Raw genomic sequence first — 23,835 nt, forward strand, 5'->3', positions numbered from 1 at the left:
ATCCCACAAACAAGGACTGCAACCAGGCTACTTAAGTATGATCCCCAATCAGAGACAACGAGTGACAGCTGCCTCTGATTGGGAATCATACCCGGCCAAACATAGAAGTATAACAACTAGAATCTAAACATAGATATACAACAACATAGAACTAAACATGCACACCCTGACCAAACTAACTAGAGTTCTAGAGGTCAGGGCGTGACAGTAAGCGTTTGTAGGCCAATTTTGAATCTGTAAATTGACTACATTAGCCATAATGAACATTGACTGGACATTTCAAATTACCATGGCTATTATCCATCACAATAGTAATATTAATTAATGGAACATGCAGCAATCCACGGTATAGAAGGGATAGTATCAACTGCACTGCTGTACTTATACTATATGATGGCCGTGTGTATTTTTTTTTGGCAGATCTCATGACCCGCTGCTCTTTTTTCCCTAACTCAAACTAACCCTCAAATCCTTTCAAATAATGCTGTCAAATAAAGCAATGTATATAATGAGTCAAATAGGCACTAGGCCTAAAACATAGGCAACAAACGTGAGCTGGTAGATTAGTCAGCCCACACTGCAGAGGTTAAAATGACACTCCCAGTTTGGATGTTTGAGGTGCGCAGCAGACATTCAGGACTAGGGTTGAATATTTTCCAGGTATTTTACAAATGTCCCATCCCAAGAATAAATCACGTTTCTCCTGGGTAACCCGGTATTTCCCGCCAAAACCGGAAGTGTCATTCAAAAGCATTATAAAGCATATAAATATGTCTGGATTTGATTAGAGCTTTGATCAGCATGAAAATTCTAACTTGATGCTACCTGAGCCTGATGAGCCCTACATTAATGACATTTAAACAGCCCAAATGATTGTGCCGTTATCCAATACATATATGATATAAGCTACTGCACATTACGCGACAGAAAAACATAAAAGCCCATAGATGTACAGTTGAAGTCGGAAGTTTACATACACTTAGGTTGGAGTCATTAAAACTCATTTTTCAACCACTCCACAAATTTCTTGTTAACAAACTATAGTTTTGGCAAGTTGGTTAGGACATCTACTTTGTCCATGACACAAGTAATTTTTCCAACAATTGTTTACAGACAGATTATTTCACTTATAATTCACTGTATCACAATTACAGTGGGTCAGAAGTTTACATACACTAAGTTGACTGTGCCTTTAAACAGCTTGGAAAATTCCAGAAAATGATGTCATGGCTTTAGAAGCTTCGGATAGGCTAATTGACATCATTTGAGTCAATTGGAGGTGTACCTGTGGATGTATTTCAAGGCCTACCTTCAAACTCAGTGCCTCTTTCCTTGACATCATGGGAAAATCAAAAGATATCATCCAAGACCTCAGAAAAATATTTGTAGACCTCCACAAGTCTGGTTCATCCTTGGGAGAAATTTCCAAACGCCTGAAGGTACCACGTTCATCTGTACAAACAATAGTACGCAAGTATAAACACCATGGGACCACGCAGCCGTCATACCGCTCAGGAAGGAGACACGTTCTGTCTGCTAGAGATGAACATACTTTGGTGCGAAAAGTGCAAATCAATCCCAGAACAACAGCAAAGGACCTTGTGAAGATGCTGGAGGAAACAGGTACAAGAGTATCTATATCCACAGTAAAACGAGTCCTATATCGACATAACCTGAATGGCCGCTCAGCAAGGAAAAAGCCACTGCTCCAAAACCGCCATAAAAAAGCTAGACTACGGTTTGCAACTGCACATGGGGACAAAGATCACACTTTTTGGAGAAATGTCCTCTGGTCTGATGAAACAAAAATAGAACTGTTTGGCTATAATGACCATCGTTATGTTTGGAGGAAAAAGGGGGTTGCTTGCAAGCCGAGGAACACCATCCCAACCGTGAAGCACGGGGGTGGCAGCATCATGCTGTGGGGGTGCTTTGCTGCACGAGGGACTGGTGCACTTCACAAAATAGATGGCATCATGAGGAAGGAAAATGATGTGGATATATTAAAGCAACAACTCAAGACATCAGTCAGGAAGTTAAAGCTTGGTCGCAAATGGGTCTTCCAAATGGACAATGACCCCAAGCATACTTCCAAAGTTGTGGCAAAATGGCTTAAGGACAACAAAGTCAAGGTATTGGAGTGGCCATCACAAAGCCCTGACCTCAATCCTATAGAAAATGTGTGGGCAGAACTGAAAAAGCGTGTGCGAGCAAGGAGGCCTACAAACCTCACTCAGTTACACCAGCTCTGTCAGGAGGAATGGGCCAAAATTCACTCAACTTATTGTGGGAAGCTTGTGGAAGGCTACCCGAAATGTTTGACCCAAGTTAAACAATTTAAAGGCAATGCTACCAAATACTAATTGAGTGTATGTAAACTTCTGACCCACTGGGAATGTGATGAAAGAAGTAAAAGCTGAAATAAATCATTCTCTCTGCTATTATTCTGACATTTCACATTCTTAAAATAAAGTGGTGATCCTAACTGACCTAAGACAGGGAATTGTTACAACGATTAAATGTGAGGAATTGTGAAAAACTGAGTTTAAATGTATTTGGCTAAGGTGTATGTAAACTTCCGACTTCAACTGTACCTGTGTTGAACTGCTTTCCCTCATCTCATATTTAAACAGTACGTTTCCTTGAGAGGAAACGTATTACTCTACCCAATGAAATCATATAACACATCACTTGTGCGTGTGTGTGTGTGTGTGTGTGCTCCCCATACACCCCAGAGTTCCGAAAAAGAGCCCAGCCCACAGACTGTCTTGGTATTATGTAACAGTCTAATATGTAATGTGAGGATCATACATAATCATCAACCTGGTTTTTGATTTTCACTTTTTTCCAAAAGAGAGCAGAGAATGGTTTTTATATAAATGGAGGTTTTATTAGAGTAGACAGATGTTTTCAGAGCCATTGTTTGACTTGGTTCCAATCGCTGGCAGAGAAGAATACATGACTGCATTCCTCTGCACAGCAACACAGACCCTCTTTCTCTCTCCCCCACTCTCTCTCTCTCTCCTCCCTCTCTTCTTTCTCCTTCTGTCTGTGCCAGTTGTCTGTGTGAGGTGTGTGTCAGGGCATGCCATGCCAGGCTCAGTTGGGCCCAGATGAGGGGTGTGGTCCAGTACAGGTGTGGTCCAGAACCAGGTGTGTGTGGGAGAAAAGACAGGTGTTGGCAGCCAGGTGAGGGCTACAGCCAGGTGTGATGGAGAGATTACCTGGGCAGGTCACTCTCAGGACAAACAAAACATCTGATTAGTCCTTGCCTGCTCTGCTGGATACCATGTATCAGTCCAGAGAATAGGGGGTGTGTGTACTAAGTTGAAAAAAGCTGTGTGTGTTTGTGGGCTTGTGAATGTACACCAGTACCAGCCAACGAACTGCCCCACCTTCAACAGTGTTCACATTCTGTTTGTGTGTTGACCTTCACTTGTTTTTTTTCCCCTCTTCCCTCCCTCAGAGTTCAGTCGCAGGTTGATGAGGTCATTGATGTGATGCAGGAGAACATCTCCAAGGTGATCGACAGGGGAGAGAGACTGGAGGACCTGCAGGACAAGTCAGGTGAGACTCAAGTCCTTTTCAGATCTATATATTAATATCTACAGAACTAAGTGGCCTTGTGGTTAGTGTCTGCCCTGAGATTGGAAGGTTGGGAGTAAAAATGGGACCTTTGCTTGACACTCAGCATTAAGGAGATAGTTTGGGGTTAAAGCCCTGCGATAGACATCCTCTACAGGCGCTCAAATCCCGCTGGTAATTCCACTCAGTAACTCTGGAATGGGAATAGGGGAGATAAGACAAGGCTAACTCTCATTCCTGACTGCTCTTCTCTGGTTATCATGGATCGGAGCCAAATGTGGCGATGACATGCAGAACACACACACCAAATGCAGGGTTCAGATGGGCAGGTGTGGCAACTATAAAGGAAGTAAATGGAGTCTAGTCTGTACTGTAGTAATAGTGATTATGATTAGAGCTGTATTTAGTAAGGATGTTTTTCATCTGGGGCATTAAGGAGGTGTTAGATGATGTGCCCTGGCAAGATCGCTCAAGAGTGACTTCGAAATTGGATGTCTATCCATGTCCTGAGTAGGGCTGTGGCAGTCACGAAATTTAGTCAGCCGGTGATTGTCAAGCAAATAACTGTCGGTCTCACGGTAATTTACATTAATTAACATAAACACAATCCATGTAATATAGCCTACACCTTCACAATAAATCCATTATTTATTTTAGACAGGTCTAAAGAAGCATGATATGAAGAAAATGTAGTCTATTTCAGAAGAACAGAATAGCATACCATTTGGCTATGCCAAATGGCTGTGGGCTACACTAGTTCATTTAGCAGACAAGATTTGCTTAGAATTCCATGGCATTATTTTATATTATTTTATAGTATAAATAATACAATTGAACAAAGCTGAATAAAATAGAAAGGATATTTTCTCCAAACGATTTGGGGAAGTACGCGGCTATTCTGTGTTGAGCGGTTAACAAAGAAATATATATTCCTACAGTGCCTTGCAAAAGTATTCATCCCCCTTGGCGTTTTTTCTATTTTGTTGCATTACAACCTGTAATTTAAATGGATTTTTATTTGGATTTCATGTAATGGACATACACAAAATAGTACAAATTGGTGAAGTGAAATGAAAAAAATTATTTGTTTCAAAAAATTCTAAAAAATAAATAATGGAAAAGTGGTGCATGCATATGTATTCCCCCCTTTGCTATGAAGCCCCTAAATAAGATATGGTGCAACCAATTACCTTCAGAAGTCACATAATTAGTTAATAACGTCCACCTGTGTGCAATCTAAGTGTCATATGATCTCAGTACATATACACCTGTTCTGAAAGGCCCCAGAGTTTGCAACACCACTAAGCAAGCGGCGCTCTCCAAACAGGTCAGGGACACAGTTGTGGAGAAGTACAGATCAGGGTTGGGTTATAAAAAAATATCAGAAACTTTGAACATCCCACGGAGCACCATTAAATCCATTCTAAAACAAATTGAAAGAATATGGCGCCAAACCTGCCAAGAGAGGGCCGCCCACCAAAACTCACGGACCAGGCAAGAAGGGCATTAATCAGAGGCAACAAAGAGACCAAAGATAACCCTGAAGGAGCTGCAAAGCTCCACAGCAGAGATTGGAGTATCTGTCCATAGGACCACTTTAAGCTGTACACTCCACAGAGCTGGGCTTTACGGAAGAGTGGCCAGAAAAAAGCCATTGCTTAAAAAAAAAAATAAGCAAACACGTTTGGTGTTCGCCCAAAGCCATGTGGGAGACTCCCCAAATATATGGAAGAAGGTACTCTGGTCAGTTAAGACTAAAATTGAGCTTTTTGGCCATCAAGGAAAACACTATATCTGGCGCAAACCCAACACCTCTCATCACCCCGAGAACACCATCCCCACAGTGAAGCATGGTGGTGGCAGCATCATGCTGTGGGGATGTTTTTCATCGGCAGGGACTGGGAAACTGGTCAGATTTGAAGGAATGATGAATGGCGCTAAATACAGGGAAATCTGTTTCAGTCTTCCAGAGATTTGAGACTGGGACGGAGGTTCACCTTCCAGCAGGACAATGACCCTAAGCATATTGCTAAAGCAACACTCAAGTGGTTTAAGGGGAAACATTTAAATGTCTTGGAATGGCCTAGTCAAAGCCCAGACCTCAATCCAATTGAGAATATGTGGTATGACTTACATTTACATTACATTTTAGTCATTTAGCAGACGCTCTTATCCAGAGCGACTTACATGAGCAATTAGGGTTAAGTGCCTTGCTTAAGGGCACATCGACAGATTTTTCACCTAGTCGGCTCGGGGATTAGAACCAGCGACCTTTCGGTTACTGGCACAACGCTCTTACCCACTAAGCTACCTGCCGCCCTGTTTGCTGTACACCAGCAGAACCCATCCAACTTGAAGGAGCTGGAGCAGTTTTGCCTTGAAGAATGGGCAAAAATCCCAGTAGCTAGATGTGCCAAGCTTATAGAGACATACCCCAAGAGACTTGCAGCTGTAATTGCTGCAAAAGGTTTCTGTTTTTTTGTCTTATTTCTTGTTTGTTTCACAATAACAAATATTTTGCATCTTCAAAGTGGTAGGCATGTTGTGTAAATGAAATGATACAAACCCCCAAAATTCCATTTTAATTCCAGGATGTAAGGCAACAAAATAGGAAAAATGCTAGGGGGGTGAATACTTTCGCAAGCTACTGTATATGCGTAATTTAGAGTTATTCATGTAACTTTAGTTGTTCTACAAACGTTAGGCTATATGTTTAGATGTTTAATACATTGTAAGGCTGCATGATGCGACTAATGATGATTTGAAAAAAGTTGCTTGAAAGGCATGAGCTCTGCTTAGTTTTTTTGCGCAGGCTGTACACACCACATCAGTCCCTCATTCACAATTTGTCAAGCACTTTGATAATGCCTTGATTTTCACAGTGGCATACCCTTTGTGTGGCCGTAATGCACCCTAAAAAAATCCATGCCTTTTGTGGCCGTTGTGCCCTACTCCCTGAGTGCTGCGCGCTCCATCACGTGATCGGGTCTTTCTCACAGGCTACAAGTGAAGACAGACACATCGGAGACGCAACTGCGCGCATCCTTATCCAATTCTGAGGTGCATATTGAAGATATTGGAAGAACTCCACATTTACTTTTCATCAGCCAACAAGATGAGTAGGCATAACGAACAGCAAAAGCACTAGCCTATGTCAATCTACTATCCCCCATAGTACAAAAGTCGACCTATTCTATTCTGTGTGAGAAATAAATATTCCAAACATAGTCTGGGCCAGTTGTGGGATGCGATAGATCCCAAATTAATACAACCACTAGCATCAAAAAAATGTTTTTACGCAATGTGGCTGACGCAACAGATCAGAACGTTTAGCTTTAAAATGTTGATAAACTATTAGGCTATTTCTTCACATTATAAGCGCAGCAATGCACACATGGTAGTACAATATAATCGCGAATGTTCCATTAGCAGGAAAACACGTTATCAAAAGTGAATGCAAATGTGATTATGCATGTAATGCTTTTTATTATAAAGGTGCATTTTTATGGTGAAAATTATCTTCCCCAAACGTGAAACTCATGCGCTGTTTATGTATGCCAGTTAGGCTCTACACCCCTTGTAAAGCGGATTAATTTACTTAATTTTAAGAAGTTATTTGGCCACTTTAGTTGTGATACAAACCTTATTAAAACATATAGGGCCATGGGCTAGTCTACATGAGGTGTGTGACTATGATTCGAAAGTCGCTAAAAAAAGGCATTGTTTCTTATGCTGGGCATCCTTCTCAAGTGATAATATATAATTCACAAGTGATAGGCTAATATTGTCACCCATCAGACTATTCTTGATTTCATCTTGTCTTTACATACAGTGGGGGAAAAAAGTATTTAGTCAGCCACCAATTGCGCAAGTTCTCCCACTTAAAAAGATGAGAGAGGCCTGTAATTTTCATCATAGGTACACGTCAACTATGACAGACAAATTTAGAAAACAAAATCCAGAAAATCACATTGTAGGATTTTTTATGAATTTATTTGCAAATTATGGTGGAAAATAAGTATTTGGTCACCTACAAACAAGCAAGATTTCTGGCTCTCACAGACCTGTAACTTCTTCTTTAAGAGGCTCCTCTGTCCTCCACTCGTTACCTGTATTAATGGCACCTGTTTGAACTTGTTATCAGTATAAAAGACACCTGTCCACAACCTCAAACAGTCACACTCCAAACTCCACTATGGCCAAGACCAAAGAGCTGTCAAAGGACACCAGAAACAAAATTGTAGACCTGCAACAGGCTGGGAAGACTGAATCTGCAATAGGTAAGCAGCTTGGTTTGAAGAAATAAACTGTGGGAGCAATTATTAGGAAATGGAAGACATACAAGTCCACTGATAATCTCCCTCGATCTGAGGCTCCACGCAAGATCTCACCCCGTGGGGTCAAAATGATCACAAGAACGGTGAGCAAAAATCCCAGAACCACACGGGGGACCTAGTGAATGACCTGCAGAGAGCTGGGACCAAAGTAACAAAGCCTACCATCAGTAACACACTACGCCGCCAGGGACTCAAATCCTGCTGCGCCAGACGTGTCCCCCTGCTTAAGCCAGTACATGTCCAGGCCCGTCTGAAGTGTGCTAGAGTGCATTTGGATGATCCAGAAGAGGATTGGGAGAATGTCATATGGTCAGATGAAACCAAAATAGAACTTTTTGGTAAAAACTCAACTCGTCGTGTTTGGAGGACAAAGAATGCTGAGTTGCATCCAAAGAACACCATACCTACTGTGAAGCATGGGGGTGGAAACATCATGCTTTGGGGCTGTTTTTCTGCAAAGGGACCAGGGCGACTGATCCGTGTAAAGGAAAGAATGAATGGGGCCATGTATCGTGAATTTTTAAGTGAAAACCTCCTTCCATCAGCAAGGGCATTGAAGATGAAACGTGGCTGGGTCTTTCAGCATGACAATGATCCCAAACACACCGCCCGGGCAACGAAGGAGTGGCTTCGTAAGAAGCATTTCAAGGTCCTGGAGTGGCCTAGCCAGTCTCCAGATCTCAACCCCATAGAAAATCTTTGGAGGGAGTTGAAAGTCTGTGTTGCCCAGCGACAGCCCCAAAACATCACTGCTCTAGAGGAGATCTGCATGGAGGAATGGGCCAAAATTGGGCCAGCAACAGTGTGTGAAAACCTTGTGAAGACTTACAGAAAACGTTTGACCTGTGTCATTGCCAACAAAGGGTATATAACAAAGTATTGAGAAACTTTTGTTATTGACCAAATACTTATTTTCCACCATAATTTGCAAATAAATTCATTAAAAATCCTACTATGTGATTTACTGGATTATTTTTTCTCATTTTGTCTGTCATAGTTGACGTGTACCTATGATGAAAATTACAGGCCTCTCTCATCTTTTTAAGTGGGAGAACTTGCACAATTGGTGGCTGACTAAATACTTTTTTCCCCCACTGTATACAAAATAATTTTAGAATGGACCATTATCATGCACCTGTATCGAAACAGGGGCAGCGGGAATAAATACATGTAATCTATGCACTTAAATAGCAAATGGAGGACGCTTTTCACCGTGGTTTATTTTCATGCCAGCCAGGTAGGCTATACTCCTGTTGTAAATATAAGCAATGTGCTTAATATTAGGAAAGTTGAGAAATAAATATAGTAGGCCTAGCCTATAGAAAGCTGATGGGATCCTCCTCTTTTTAGTAGAGGCCATCACTCTATCACTCTGTTTTCTCACACAATTGCATAGCCTATTGAAATGTTGTGCAACGAGTTCATGGGCTCTCATTAAGTGTTTGATTAGATTTTCGAATACATTTGCATTGATGTCAGAGTGATTAGAGGGACAATAGAATGCTGAGTACCAGGCAATTAGCAAGTTTGGTAGGCTACTAATGACCATCAGAGCTTGGAGAAGCCTAATTACTGTGACTATTAATTAATTAATTAATTTTTTTAATTAATTGGTCATTTAGCAGACGCTCTTATCCAGAGCGACTTACAGGAGCAATTAGGGTTAAGTGCCTTGCTCAAGGGCACATCGACAGATTTTTCACCTAGTCGGCTTGGGGATTAGAACCAGCGACCTTTCGGTTACTGGCACAACGCTCTTAACCACTAAGCTACCTGCCGCCCGACTAAACGGTCATGTGGAATTTGCCTGCCTTCATGACTCGTGACCGCCGGTGTGGCGGTAATACGGTCACCGTAACAGCCCTAACCGGTACCCCCTGTATATAGCCTCATTATTGTTATTTTAATGTGTTACTTTTTTTAAACTTTAGTTTATTTACTTAACATTTGATTTGATTATAATAAGAGCCTCTACTCTTCTGGGAAGTCATTCCACTAGATGTTGGAACATTGCTGCGGGGACTTGCTTCCATTCAGCCACAAGAGCGTTAGTGAGGTCGGGCACTGATGTTGGGTGATTAGGCCTGGCTCGCAGTCTGTGTTCCAATTCATCCCAAAGGTGTTCGTTGGGGTTGAGGTCAGGGCTCTGTGCAGGCCAGTCAAGTTCATCCACACCGATCTCGACAAACCATTTCTGTATGGACCTCGCTTTTTGCACACGGGCATTGTCATGCTGAAACAGGAAAGGGCCTTCCCCAAACTGTTGCCACAAAGTTGGAAGCACAGAATCGTCTAGAATGTAATTATATGCTGTAGCGTTAATATTTCCATTCACTGGAACTAAGGGTCCTAGTCAGAACCATGAAAAACAGCCCAAGACCATTATTCCTCCTCCACCAAACTTTACAGTTGGCATTATGCATTGGGGCCGTTAGCGTTCTCCTGGCATCCACCAAACCCAGATTTGTTTGTCAGACTGCCAGATGGTGAAGCGTGATTCATCACTCCAGAGAACGCGTTTCCACTGGCGGCGAGCTTTACACCACTCCAGCCGACGCTTGGCGTTGCACATTGGTGATCATAGGCTTGTGTGCGGCTGCTCGGCCATGGAAACCCATTTCATGAAGCTCCCGACGAACAGTTCTTGTGCTGACGTTGCTTCCAGAGGCAGTTTGGAACTCGGTAGTGAGTGTTGCAACCGAGGACAGGCGATTTTTACATCAATCAATCAATCAATTTTATTTTATATAGCCCTTCTTACATCAGCTAATATCTCGAAGTGCTGTACAGAAACCCAGCCTAAAACCCCAAACAGCTAGTAATGCAGGTGTAGAAGCACGGTGGCTAGGAAAAACTCCCTAGAAAGGCGAAAACCTAGGAAGAAACCTAGAGAGGAACCAGGCTATGAGGGGTGGCCAGTCCTCTTCTGGCTGTGCCGGGTGGAGATTATAACAGAACCATGCCAAGATGTTCAAAAATTTTCATAAGTGACAAGCATGGTCAAATAATAATCAGGAATAAATCTCAGTTGGCTTTTCATAGCCGATCATTAAGAGTTGAAAACAGCAGGTCTGGGACAGGTAGGGGTTCCATAACCGCAGGCAGAACAGTTGAAACTGGAATAGCAGCAAGGCCAGGCGGACTGGGGACAGCAAGGAGTCACCACGGCCGGTAGTCCCGACGTATGGTCCTAGGGCTCAGGTCTCTCAGTTGGCTTTTCATAGCCGATCATTAAGAGTTGAAAACAGCAGGTCTGGGACAGGTAGGGGTTTCGTAGCCGCAGGCAGAACAGTTGAAACTGGAATAGCAGCAAGGCCAGGCGGACTGGGGACAGCAAGGTGTCATCATGCCCGGTAGTCCTGACGTATGGTCCTAGGGCTCAGGTTCTCAGAGAGAAAGAGAGAACGAGAGAATTAGAGAGAGCATACTTAAATTCACACAGGACACTGGATAAGACAGGAGAAGTACTCCAGGTATAACCAACTAACCCCAGCCCCCCGACACATAAACTACTGCAGCATAAATACTGGAGGCTGAGACAGGAGCGGTCCGGAGACACTGTGGCCCCATCCGAAGAAACCCCCGGACAGGGCCAAACAGGAAGGATATAACCCCACCCACTCCGCCAAAGCACAGCCCCCGCACCACTAGAGGGATATCCCCAACCACCAACTTACAATCCTGAGACAAGGCCGAGTATAGCCCACAGAGGTCTCCACCACAGCACAAACCAAGGGGGGGGCGCCAACCCAGACAGGAAGATCACGTCAGTAACTCAACCCACTCAAGTGACGCACCCCTCCCAGGGACGGCATGAAAGAGCACCAGCAAGCCAGTGACTCAGCCCCTGCAACAGGGTTAGAGGCAGAGAACCCCAGTGGAGAGGGGAACCGGCCCGGCAGAGACAGCAAGGGCTGTTCGTTGCTCCAGCCTTTCCGTTCACCTTCACACTCCTGGGCCAGACTACACTCAATCATATGACCTACTGAAGAGATAAGTCTTCAGTAAAGACTTAAAGGTTGAGACCGAGTCTGCGTCTCTCACATGGGTAGGCAGACTGTTCCATAAAAATGGAGATCTATAGGAGAAAGCCCTGCCTCCCGCTGTTTGCTTAGAAATTCTAGGGACAATTAGGAGGCCTGCGTCTTGTGACCGTAGCGTACGTATTGGTATGTACGGCAGGACCAACTCGGAAAGATAGGTAGGAGCAAGCCCATGTAACGCTTTATAGGTTAACAGTAAAACCTTGAAATCAGCCCTTGCCTTAACAGGAAGCCAGTGTAGGGAAGCTAGCACTGGAGTAATATGATCAAATTTCTTGGTTCTAGTCAGGATTCTAGCAGCCGTATTTAGCACTAACTGAAGTTTATTTAGTGCTTTATCCGGGTAGCCGGAAAATAGAGCATTGCAGTAGTCTAACCTAGAAGTAACAAATGCATGGATTAATTTTTCTGCATCATTTTTGGACAGAAAATTTCTGATTTTTGCAATGTTACGTAGATGGAAAAAAGCTGTCCTTGAAACAGTCTTGATATGTTCGTCAAAAGAGAGATCAGGGTCAAGAGTAACGCCGAGGTCCTTCACAGTTTTATTTGAGACGACTTTACAACCATCAAGATGAATTGTCAGATTTAACAGAAGATCTCTTTGTTTCTTGGGACCTAGAACAAGCATCTCTGTTTTGTCCGAGTTTAAAAGTAAAAAGTTTTCAGCCATCCACTTCCTTATGTCTGAAACACAGGCTTCTAGCGAGGGCAATTTTGGGGCTTCACCATGTTTCATTGAAATGTACAGCTGTGTGTCATCCGCATAGCAGTGAAAGTTAACATTATGTTTTCGAATAACATCCCCAAGAGGTAAAATATATAGTGAAAACAATAGTGGTCCTAAAACGGAACCTTGAGGAACACCGAAATGTACAGTTGATTTGTCGGAGGACAGACCATTCACAGAGACAAACTGATATCTTTCCGACAGGTAGGATCTAAACCAGGCCAGAACTTGTCCGTGTAGACCAATTTGGGTTTCCAGTCTCTCCAAAAGAATGTGGTGATCGATGGTGTCAAAGGCAGCACTAAGGTCTAGTAGCACGAGGACAGATGCAGAGCCTCGGTCTGACGCCATTAAAAGGTCATTTACCACCTTCACAAGTGCAGTCTCAGTGCTATGATGGGGTCTAAAACCAGACTGAAGCATTTCGTATACATTGTTTGTCTTCAGAAAGGCAGTGAGTTGCTGCGCAACAGCTTTTTCTAAAATTTTTGAGAGGAATGGAAGATTCGATATAGGCCGATAGTTTTTTATATTTTCCGGGTCAAGGTTTGGCTTTTTCAAGAGAGGCTTTATCACTGCCACTTTTAGTGAGTTTGGTACACATCCGGTGGATAGAGAGCTGTTTATTATGTTCAACATAGGAGGGCCAAGCACAGGAAGCAGCTCCTTCAGCAGTTTAGTAGGAATAGGATCCAGTATGCAGCTTGAAGGTTTAGAGGCCATTATTATTTTCATCATTGTGTCAAGAGATATAGTACTAAAACACTTAAGTGTCTCTCCCGATCCCAGGCCCTCGCAGAGCTGTGCAGATCCAGGACAGCTAAGCCCTGGAGGAATACGCAGATTCAAAGAGGAGTCCGTAATTTGCTTTCTAATGGTCATGATCTTTTCCTCCAGGGAGGAAAAGGCATCCTATACATGCTACACACTTCAGCACTCGGAGGTCCGGTTCTGTGAACTTGTGTGGCCTACCACTTTGTGGCTGAGCCGTTGTTGCTCCTAGACGTTTCCACTTCACAATAACAGCAGGGCATAATTTTTTTTAACGAACTGATTTGTTGGAAAGGTGGCATCCTATGACGGTGCCACTTTGAAAGTCACTGTGCTCTTCAGTAAGGCCATTCTACCGCCAATGTTTGTCTATGGAGATTGCATGGCTGTGTGCTCGATTTTATACACTTGTCAGCAACGGGTGTGGCTGAAATAGCCTAATCCACAAATTTGAAGGGGTGTCCACATACTTTTGTATATATAGTGTATATCCAAATAAGTGTTAAATTAGTTCTATATGTAATTATATGGCCACATGTAGGTAGCCTTTGCCTTGTGGTGTAGGACTAGCTGGTACAGGATTACAATGTTCTTATTAGCCGTCTATACGTAGTTAGCTAGTTATTGGCTGGAGCAGGTTCAGGTTCATTAACAACCACATAACAACAAGTTTCAAGCTTTTATTGTCACCTGCACAAGTACAGTGAAATGCCTTTCTTGCATTAGAGGAGAGGGGTTCGCCACGAGAAAAGGAGCTCTCTGCACGCTCAGCTCAGCAACTTTCATGTCCCTGCCAACACACAGAATGTCAAACAACTGTCTGACTCCAAACAGAAAGAGAGAGATTAAATAAAACTTCATTTATATATATATATAGACATGGAGAGGCAGAAGGAACGAGTTTGTGTTTAGTGTTTTGCTTTGGCAACATTAGGTTGTCCCTGTTATACCAAAGTTTGTTTTGAATCTGAGTGAGTGAGGTTTGAGTTTATTTGATTTGATTTATTTTACCATTTTAAAACACAATACAACCACACATGGATACAGTACAATGCCATTAAAATCATAGAGGATGACACAAAAAAGTCTTAAAACATATTTCCATTGTGGTCCTCATGAAAATACATGAAAACAAAATACATCTCAAATACATCTCATCAATAAGGAGGAAACCGTAAAAGGAATAAAATATGTTACCATGTAACGTTCATTGAAAACAATTATACTTTCTTTAAGCCTGTGCAGTTTTAAAGCATTTTGCCCATAAACCATTTCTTTAGATGTATCTTAAATCTCCTTAGCGTAGGGATGGATTTTATATGGTTTGGTACCCCATTCCATTCCTCTGCACCCATGTTAAGGAATAGCTTTTTCCAGCCATGCTCCTATATCGCAACGGTCTGATATTGGCAACACTGGCTCCTGTCTCATGGCAATGAGAGTCTCTAATGAAATTAAAATAACCAGGAAGGTAACTGGGGGCAAGGTCATGTATAATTTAAAAAACCGTCAACAGTTTGATCTGCATCACCCGGAGATCAACTGGATGCCAGTTCAGTTCCCCGAAATTATTAGGACAAATGTGCATCCTAGGACTGAGCTTGAGTATAATTCGCATTAGTTTGTTTTGGGCCGTTTGAAGTTTGTACTTCAGATTTTTTGTTATGCCACTGAACCATGAGATACAAACATAGTGGCACTGTGTCAGAGATGTTGCAAGGGTCCTCATAGTCTCTGTATCCAGGAACTTCACTACCCTTGCCAGGAACTTTGTCCTGGAGTGAACCTTCCCAATGACCTTCAGAGCCATGAGTTTACCTGTCATGTTGGTCCAGTTCAGATCCCAAGTATGTAACAGAGCATTTTTCATTCACCGCTACACCATTACATTTGACAGAGAAGTTGTAAGAGTTTCTCACTTTGCGTTTGGAACCAAACAGGATACATTATGTATTGCCTAAATGTTGTTGTCGGATAACCACTTACTGACTTTAGTCAGTTTGCTGCTTAGGGTCTTTTCAACGGTCTCCTGATTCTTATGTGAAACCAAGAGGGCAGAATAATCCGCATACAGGAACAGAGAGCATGAACAGGCAGAATCCATGTCATTTATGTAGAGCAAAAAAGGCCCCAAAATGCTCCCCTGGAGGACACCACATTTAATATCCTTAGCATCAGACAGTGTCCCGCACACATCCACCCTTTGTACACTATCAGTTAGGTATGACTTCAACCATAATAAGGAGTTGGTGCAAAAACCAATTACTTTCAGTTTGTACAACAAAATATCATGGTTCACAGTATCAAATGCTTTTTGTAGGTCAAGCATGACCATACCACAGAAGTTGCCCTTGTCAATTTCTTACTTGATAAAGTATAGTAAACAAGTGTCGGTAGAATAGGATTGTCTAAAACCGGACTGAAGGTCATTATGAAATGTCATGGTCATCAATGTACTTTATGATCTGTTAATGGAGTGCTTTTTCTAAAAACCTTTGACAACACACTCAAGATTGACACTGGTCTGTAGTTCCCTTGTTCAACTTTGCTTCCTTTCTTGTATAAACGAGCAACTCTTGTGGTACCTTTCCATGTTGAATGGAAAGGTTGATGATGTGTGTTACATAAGGTCCGATACGATCAGCAGCATCACTCAGGAATCTAGCTGGGATGTTATCCAGTCCTGTGGCTTTCTGTTTGTCTAGATCTTTAAGCATCTTTGTAACATCTGAAGTTGAAACCTGGGAAAATGCAAACTGTCCTTCGGAGATGCCGTTGGCTGAATAATAGATTTGAATATGATGGTTTCCTAAGGTGCCAGAGCATTCTGAGAGTTGGTCAACAAGGTTGCTGGCAATGGTGGTGAAAAACTCATTAAAATTATCAGCCACTTGTGCTCCGTCAAAGGTTACAGTACCATTGATGTTCAGTCCGATGCTGGTTGACTTTGTTTTTGGCTTGTTGCTAGTGCCTAGGTTCTTGAAAGTCTTCCAGAGCTCCCTGCGGTTGTTTTTATTGTCCTGCTCTTATAGAAGGACCGTTTCGCTTCATCAACCAGCCTTTGAACTGTATTCCTTAGGTGATTGTAATAAGTGAAGGAATCTGGCAGTTTTTACCTCTTAAAGTCTTTTAGAGCATTGTTTCTCATGGTGATGGAATGAAGGATTTCCCTGCTGATCCAGGGTTCTGTCCTTTGTTTCATCCTCATCACTTTTAGGGGTGCCAGCTTGTCCACAGTACTGAGAAATCTACCTTGGAAGAGTTCCCATGCTCTATCAACATCCTCACTTTCCATAACATCAGACCAGTCTACCTGTCCTAGCAGTTCATTCAATTGTTCTTTGTCATCGTTTTTGAGGGATCTGGTCCTGATGGTATTGTGACAATTTTACCAGGTTTTTGTTCACTTTCCTAGTGCAGTGTATATAAAAATGGTCACTCATTCCATATGCAATTACACCACTTTGGGATATCTTGTGATTATCTGATACCATAATGAGATAAATGGCAGTCTGACTGGTGTCACATATTCTTGTGGGCTCATTTATCAACTGAGTCAAACAGAAAGTTTTGCCAAAGTTAGACAAGGCCTTATACAGGGGGCAGCTCATGTTTAGTACATCAGTATTTACATCACCCAGTAGAATCACTTCAGAGTTTAGAAAGTCACAGTAGGCAGTACACACATTTTCAAGGATTTCATAAAAGTCACTCTGGTCTGGTGGTCTATACAGAGCCCCTACCAAGATTGGTTTGCTCTTAGGTAATATAGGTAGTTCTTAAGGCTGGTTTACAGTTGGTCTTTTGACATGTCTGGGGCGGTAGGTAGCTTAGTGGGTAAGAGCGTTGTGCCAGTAACCGAAAGGTCGCTGGTTCTAATCCCCGAGCCGACTAGGTGAAAAATCTGTTGATGTGCCCTTAAGCAAGGCACTTAACCCTAATTGCTCCTGTAAGTCGCTCTGGATAAGAGCGTCTGCTAAATGACTCAAATGTAAAATGTACTGTCTGTATGCAGTTGTCGCAGTGACCTCAAGGAACATTCTATTGTCATCCGACATCAAACTTGACAGCCTCTGCATGACATCAGCAACCCGGTGCTCCAAATAGCATACTTGCTCTATTTGAACACCAATAAACCCATCTGTTTAAAAATGAATTTAGTACATTTCAACCTAGCAAGCTAGGGAACTAAAAGCAACTTTCTAAACAATGTTTTGGTTCGTTGCTAGCTTGTTAGCCAGTTCAAATCATGACCAGAGTATAGGGAAAGGGGGAGACCTAATCAGTTGTACAACTGAATGCATTCAACTGAAATGTGTCTTCCGCATTTAACCCAAACCCTCTGAATCAGAGAGGTGCGGGGGGCTGCCTTAATCGACGTCCACGTCATCGGCGCCCGGGGAACAGTGGGTTAACTACCTTGCTCAGGGGCAGAACGACAGATTTTTACCTTGTCAGTTTGGGGATTCGATCCAGCAACCTTTCTGTGACTGGCCCAATGCTCCTACCCACCAGGCTATAGCTAACAACGTCTAAACTTTAGCTACTTTTTATTCATTATTACAGGACAATAAACCCACCACAACAACCTCATTATTTACAAGGTAATAATGGCGAGCTTACTGAAAATAGCTTACGGCTGTGAGTGTGACGAAATAAAAGTAGGTCATGAATGTTTTAACACCTGCACCGTCTTGTCACAGATGGATTTGGTCTTGTTGCTGTAGCAGCCCAGTAACCACGACAACGGACATTGCGACAGTTGCATAGACATGAACTTTTTTCTTGTCTGTGCAAAAAGGAAACCGACAAATCTACAGACATTCCACCAGAGTATAAATTAAATGTCGTTTTGATCAGCGACACTTGTCACATTCTATTTGTCTACAGACGTGTCGTTACACCAAGTATAAACCGCCCTTAAGTCATAGAAACAGAGGATACAACACACAGACAGCTCCTATCACATGCTGTTTACACGTTTTCTCCTGTTTTCTTCTCTGTGTCTCCCTGTCCCTGTCTCCCTGTCCCCCTCTTTCCTGTCTCCCTGTCCCTGTCTCCCTGTCCCCCTCTTTCCTGTCTCCCTGTCCCTGTCTCCCTGTCCCCCTCTTTCCTGTCTCCCTGTCTCCCTCTTCCCTGTCTGTCCCCACATCCCTTCATCTTGTCTCCCTGCACATGTGTGTATCCTGTGGTCATATGACCTTCCAGAGAGCCTATCAGACAACGCCTCAGCCTTCAGCAGCCGAGCCAAGCAGCTGCACCGGAGGATGTGGTGGAGAGATATGAAGGTGAGTCAACGTGTGTGTGTGTGCGTGCGTGTGCGTGCGTCAGTGTCTGTATCCATGACTTTGTGTAATGCTTGTTTCTGTCTTCCACAGATGAAGGCCATCATAGCTCTGGTGGTGGTCGTTCTGTTGCTTATCATCATCAGTGAGTATCAGCCTGAACAACACATTATTGTATTGGTCAAGAATATGACCACACTGATTCAACTCATAGCACTAAACAAGCAAATCTCTGTCTCTCCCTCTCTCTTTCTCTCAGTTCCAGTGATCTTGCGGTATCGCTAGTGTCTCGCCAGGATGAGGAAGAATCTCTCTCAATCCTTCTCCTCCTCCTCTTCCTCCCATTCTCCTGCACAAAGCCCTCCACATCAGCTAGGGGACACAACCCGCGCCAGCCTGCGTGGCTCTGGGTAGAAGTTGCCCCTAACCACAGATCTAGGATCAGCTCACTCTCTCCCAATGCTAACCTTTACCATTAGGATGGAAAACACAAAACTGACCTAAGATCAGTGTCTACTAGGGACCACTTCATCCTACTCTGTGAGTCAGGGCCAAGGGTGACACAGGAAGCATTACGTTGGTGTTACGTAAGGGTTGGGATTGCATCCCAAATTATACCTTATTTAGGGAATAGGGAATGCTGCCTGTGTCTCAGACGCCTAATCAAACTAAAGGAGAACTCCATTCAGTACATAGTACATATCAGCTAGTCATTAAGGTTACATTTCATATCATGTAGTCAGACTGATTCTAATGATAGTGAGACTTTCAGTCAATCTGTCTGCTCCAGTCAGTCAGTCCATCAGCAGCTTAGAAACAGGTTATACAGGACTTGTAGCACACCAAAATATTTGAAGACTATAAGAATGTAACCCCTACTACCACCACCACCTCCCATCTCACATGTTTAGAATGCTTTCAAGGTTAAACTGAAAATGAGGCAATGGCTAAATCTCAATACTCTACAGTGGCCTCCTCAACTTGTCTCCTTTCCTTCTTTTATTTTCTTCACCCAGTTTGATCTGACACTAGCAGGACTGGTTCTAGCCAGTGAGAGGAAGCCACTGTGGAATATTGGGACACAGTGTGTCCTACTGACATGTGTTACTGCTTGGCCACTGCTGATCTCATTTCCTGTTAGTAACGCTAGGCTAGCTGTCTCTCCAGATGGTTGAATTTTATTGTTATTGTTTCTGTGATGTTATTGAGTTCTGTTGGAAGATCAATGTGAAGCTTATGAATGTCTGCTGCTATTCCCATTACCCCTGAGGAGCTAAGGGACAGACACTGTTCATTCCACTGCAACTGCTGGAGGCTGGAGCTGTCTGGTACCACTGGTTTATTGTGTGCCTGCATGGGTGATTTTCCCAGTCTGCCCTTTATGCCGATTGCGTGCGCCCGGTATCCAAACATGCATGGCTTGTGATGCGGGTCACTGGTCGAGTGTGTGTAGCAAGCTACCTAGTTTAAATGTCAACAGTACTGCCACACCACAGTAGCATAACATTTGAATAACACTTGATAATACTTGATTTAGATCATCAATATTCGGTCTCGTTGGCTGACGTGCAGCAGCACTTTTATCATTTTTTTTTATTTATAGAATCATAGCCTTGGGAAGGGTGCTGGAGGTGCTGCAGCACCACTGATACATTGAAATAAATGTGCCAGAGTTATAGAATTACAGCTGTCTGTTCAGAAAGAAATGTAATAATTCAGAATAGTCTACTACACCATGAGTAGGCCTATAATTTAGCCACAGAGGATCAATAGCTTCTTTTTTATATTTTTTTAATATCCTAGCTGTGGATTGTAGCCCAATAACAAGGCATAGGCTACAGCCGGGAACGCGCTGCAAATCTGCCAGGGAACAGCATGCAGACAAAACAGGCCTTTCGTAATATTTCAAATACAATCGTAGGAAAACACAGGTTGGAAAGCAAATGGCTCCTGCTGAAAAAAGAACACTAATCTGTCTGCTGTAGGATACCAAAATATTTTATCAACTTCCAAAAAAGGCAATTAAGCGAACATTGTTTACAAGAGAGAGATAGGCTTTTGGCATGAGCGCATCGGCCATCGCGGCGAGTGAGCTGCGCATCATTGCTCATTGGGTAAGTCAGTGAAACTGGAAACTTTTTTAAAGACTAATTTCCTCCTCATATTGTACAATATGTGTGTCTACACACACCTAGGCCTAGGCTACTGATGGATTCAAGACGAGGTCGTTTTTAATGATCTCAGTTTGTCAGTGTCAAGGTAGCCTGTCATTTCGATCATTTGTGCGGTATTTAAAAAAAGATTCTGCCAAAGTCTGCAGTCGTGTAGAATTGCATGAAATGCGTTTATAAAATGCCCAATTTTTCTTGCTTACAATTTGTGACGAGTGTGTTGTTGCAGAAATAAATAAGCCTATGCTCAAAACATTGTTTTATCGCAAATGAGGCAGTTAGTGTGTTTTTTTTCTTCATTTTGAGTACCTGCCCCCTGAAAGGTCTGTGCAAGGCCCCGGGTGTAACACTGCCTAATGTGAGAACAGCACAGTGTCTAGCATAGCAGTATATACAATAACCCCTACATCATCATTCCTTTTTTAAATCTTTTTTTAAAATGTAATTTATTTTAGGTGTAAATATTGATCTATAATGATGTATTATACTCTGTCATTACATTGGCAAACTGTGAAATACTGTAATGTTTCTCTAACGTAATAAAATGATTTTAAAGAGTATCTGCATTGATCTGGATTTGACTGGAATGGACTAGTTTGGTCTTGTTGATGTGACATGGTTTAGTGGGGATGAGAGGAGAGGAATGGATAAAGTGATGGGTGGATAGGGGAGGAGGAGAGGGGGGTGATTGTTGGGGCAAAAGAGTGGTTTGTGTGCCATTTTACCCCTCTGGGCTGGCATGTCAGAGATGTGTGTGTGTAGAAGGTATGTGCCACCATATGGGTGCCTGGTTTTCCGCTCAGCGAGCCAATAAGGCCTGCTGGTATTACTCTCTCACATCTCATTATCTGCCCTTTTTATTGGTGGCTTTCAAAGCCCTCTGATTTAATGGGCAGAACTAAGTCCCTGGTCTTAACCCAGAGTTATAATACTGTCCCTGCTGCTCCTCTCATCTCACTGCTACTATAACTGTTTACTACAGTACCTGGCACGCACTTATAAAGGTAGAGACAATGACTGAGTGGAAAGTTGTACAGTCATTGTATAGTTCAGGGGTTTTCAACCCCCCTATTATGTTAGCAAAAAAAAAAAAAAAAACGCGTCTTATCAGGTGAATGATAATGGCAAGTAGAAGTAATCAATATTTAAAAAATGAATACATTTGGTAGACAGTTTCATTATTCTTGACTTCCCCACAGTTAATTGGAAGAGGAAGTGTAAACTCTAACATGTAAAGGTTCTGTATTTTGGCGGCGTAGAGAAAATGTTGCAGTTTCAAAGGTAATTTCCATCAATTCTATGTATTTTGCCATGTCTAATGCGGTGTGTTCACCTGCTAAAACATTATAACAAAATCAATGGGCATGTGCCCTGAGTGCTAATTTTTACGACATTTTGATTCTCCCTGACTCTAGCTTTTATTTGATTGTTAATTCTCAACAAATATTGTCAAATATTTCAGGCTTTTGTTTAACTTTATAATACACCAAATCTAATTTTCTTTCTAAGTCGTTGTTTTTCTGCTGTAGTATTTTCTAATTCTTTATGGGTCTTCTTTTACTTATGTGAAGAGTAAGACATGATACAACCATACAGTGCATTCGGAAAGTATTCAGACCCCTTCACTTTTTCCACATTTGGTTACGTTACAGCATTATTCTAAAATGTATTAAATAAAAAAAATTCCTCATCAATTTACACACAATACCCCAAAATGACGAAGCGAAAAAACAGGTTTTTAGAAAGTTTTGCATATGTATTAAAAATAAAAAACAGAAATACCTTATTTAGATAAGTATTCAGACCCTTTGCTATGAGACTCAGGTGCATTCTGTTTCCATTGATCATCCTTGATGAGGGAAAAAAAAAGTCAAGGGTTCAGAACACTTACCGAATGCACTGTATTCATTCAGAAAGTATTCAGACCCCTTGACTTTTTCCACATTTTGTTACATTACATCCTTATTCTAAAATGGATTAAATAAATATAAATCCTCATCAATCTACACACAATACCCCATAATGACAAAGCGATAACAGGTTTTTAGACATTTTTGCAAATCTATTAAACATAAAAACAGAAATACCTTATTTACATAAGTATTCAGACCCTTTGCTATGAGACTCGGAGTTGAGCTCAGGTGCATCCTGTTTCCATTGATCATCCATGAGATGTTTCTACAACTTGATTGGATTCCACCTGTGGTAAATTCAATTGATTGGACATTATTTGGAAAGGCACACACCTGTCTATATAAGGTCCCACAATTGACAGTGCATGTCAGAGCAAAAACCAAGCTATGAGGTCGAAGGAATTGTCCGTAGAGCTCAGAGACAGGATTGTGTCAAGGCACAAATCTGGGGAAGGGTACCAAAAAATGTCTGCAGCATTAAAGGTCCCCAAGAACACAGTGGCCTCCATCATTCTTAAATTGAAGAAGTCTGAAACCACCAAGACTCTTCCTAGAGCTGGCCGCCCGGCCAAACTGAGCAATCGGGGGAGAAGGGCCTTGTTCAGGGAGGTGACCAAGAACCCGATGACAGAGCTCAAGAGTTCCTCTGTGGAGATGGGAGAACCTTCCAGAAGGACAACCATCTCTGCAGCACTCCACCAATCAGGCCTTTATGGTAGGGTGGCCAGACAGAAGCACTTCTCAGTAAAAGGCACATGACAGCCTGCTTGAAGTTTGCCAAAAGGCACCTAAAGACTCTCAAACCATGAGAAACAAGATTCTCTGGTCTGATGAAACCAAGATTAAACTCTTTGGCCTGAATGCCATGCGTCACGTCTGGAGGCAACCTGGCACCATCCCTACGGTGAAGCATGGTGGTGACAGCATCAGGCTGTGGGGATGTTTTTCAGCAGCAGGGACTGGGAGACTAGTCAGGATTGAGTGAAAGATGAACAGAGCA

General features: G+C 42.5%; 1 protein-coding gene across 4 annotated transcripts in view; it reads left to right on the forward strand.

Annotated features, from left to right (window-relative positions):
* The window catches only part of LOC311148808 (vesicle-associated membrane protein 4-like), a 34,293-nt gene extending 12,813 nt beyond the window's left edge, over positions 1-21,480 (forward strand). For all 4 annotated transcript variants that reach the window (XM_084185793.1, XM_084185792.1, XM_084185791.1 and 1 more), the window contains exons 5-8: positions 3,467-3,567; positions 18,675-18,754; positions 18,845-18,896; positions 19,011-21,480. In XM_084185793.1, coding sequence (XP_084041919.1) covers positions 3,467-3,567; positions 18,675-18,754; positions 18,845-18,896; positions 19,011-19,036 — 259 coding nt within the window. In that variant the 3' untranslated portion in view covers positions 19,037-21,480. The remainder of the gene's footprint in view (positions 1-3,466; positions 3,568-18,674; positions 18,755-18,844; positions 18,897-19,010) is intronic.
* The last annotated feature ends 2,355 nt before the right edge of the window (positions 21,481-23,835 follow it).

The sequence above is a fragment of the Coregonus lavaretus genome (genome assembly GCF_964263955.1).
Source record: "Coregonus lavaretus genome assembly, chromosome: 21".
Lineage (NCBI taxonomy): Eukaryota > Metazoa > Chordata > Actinopteri > Salmoniformes > Salmonidae > Coregonus > Coregonus lavaretus.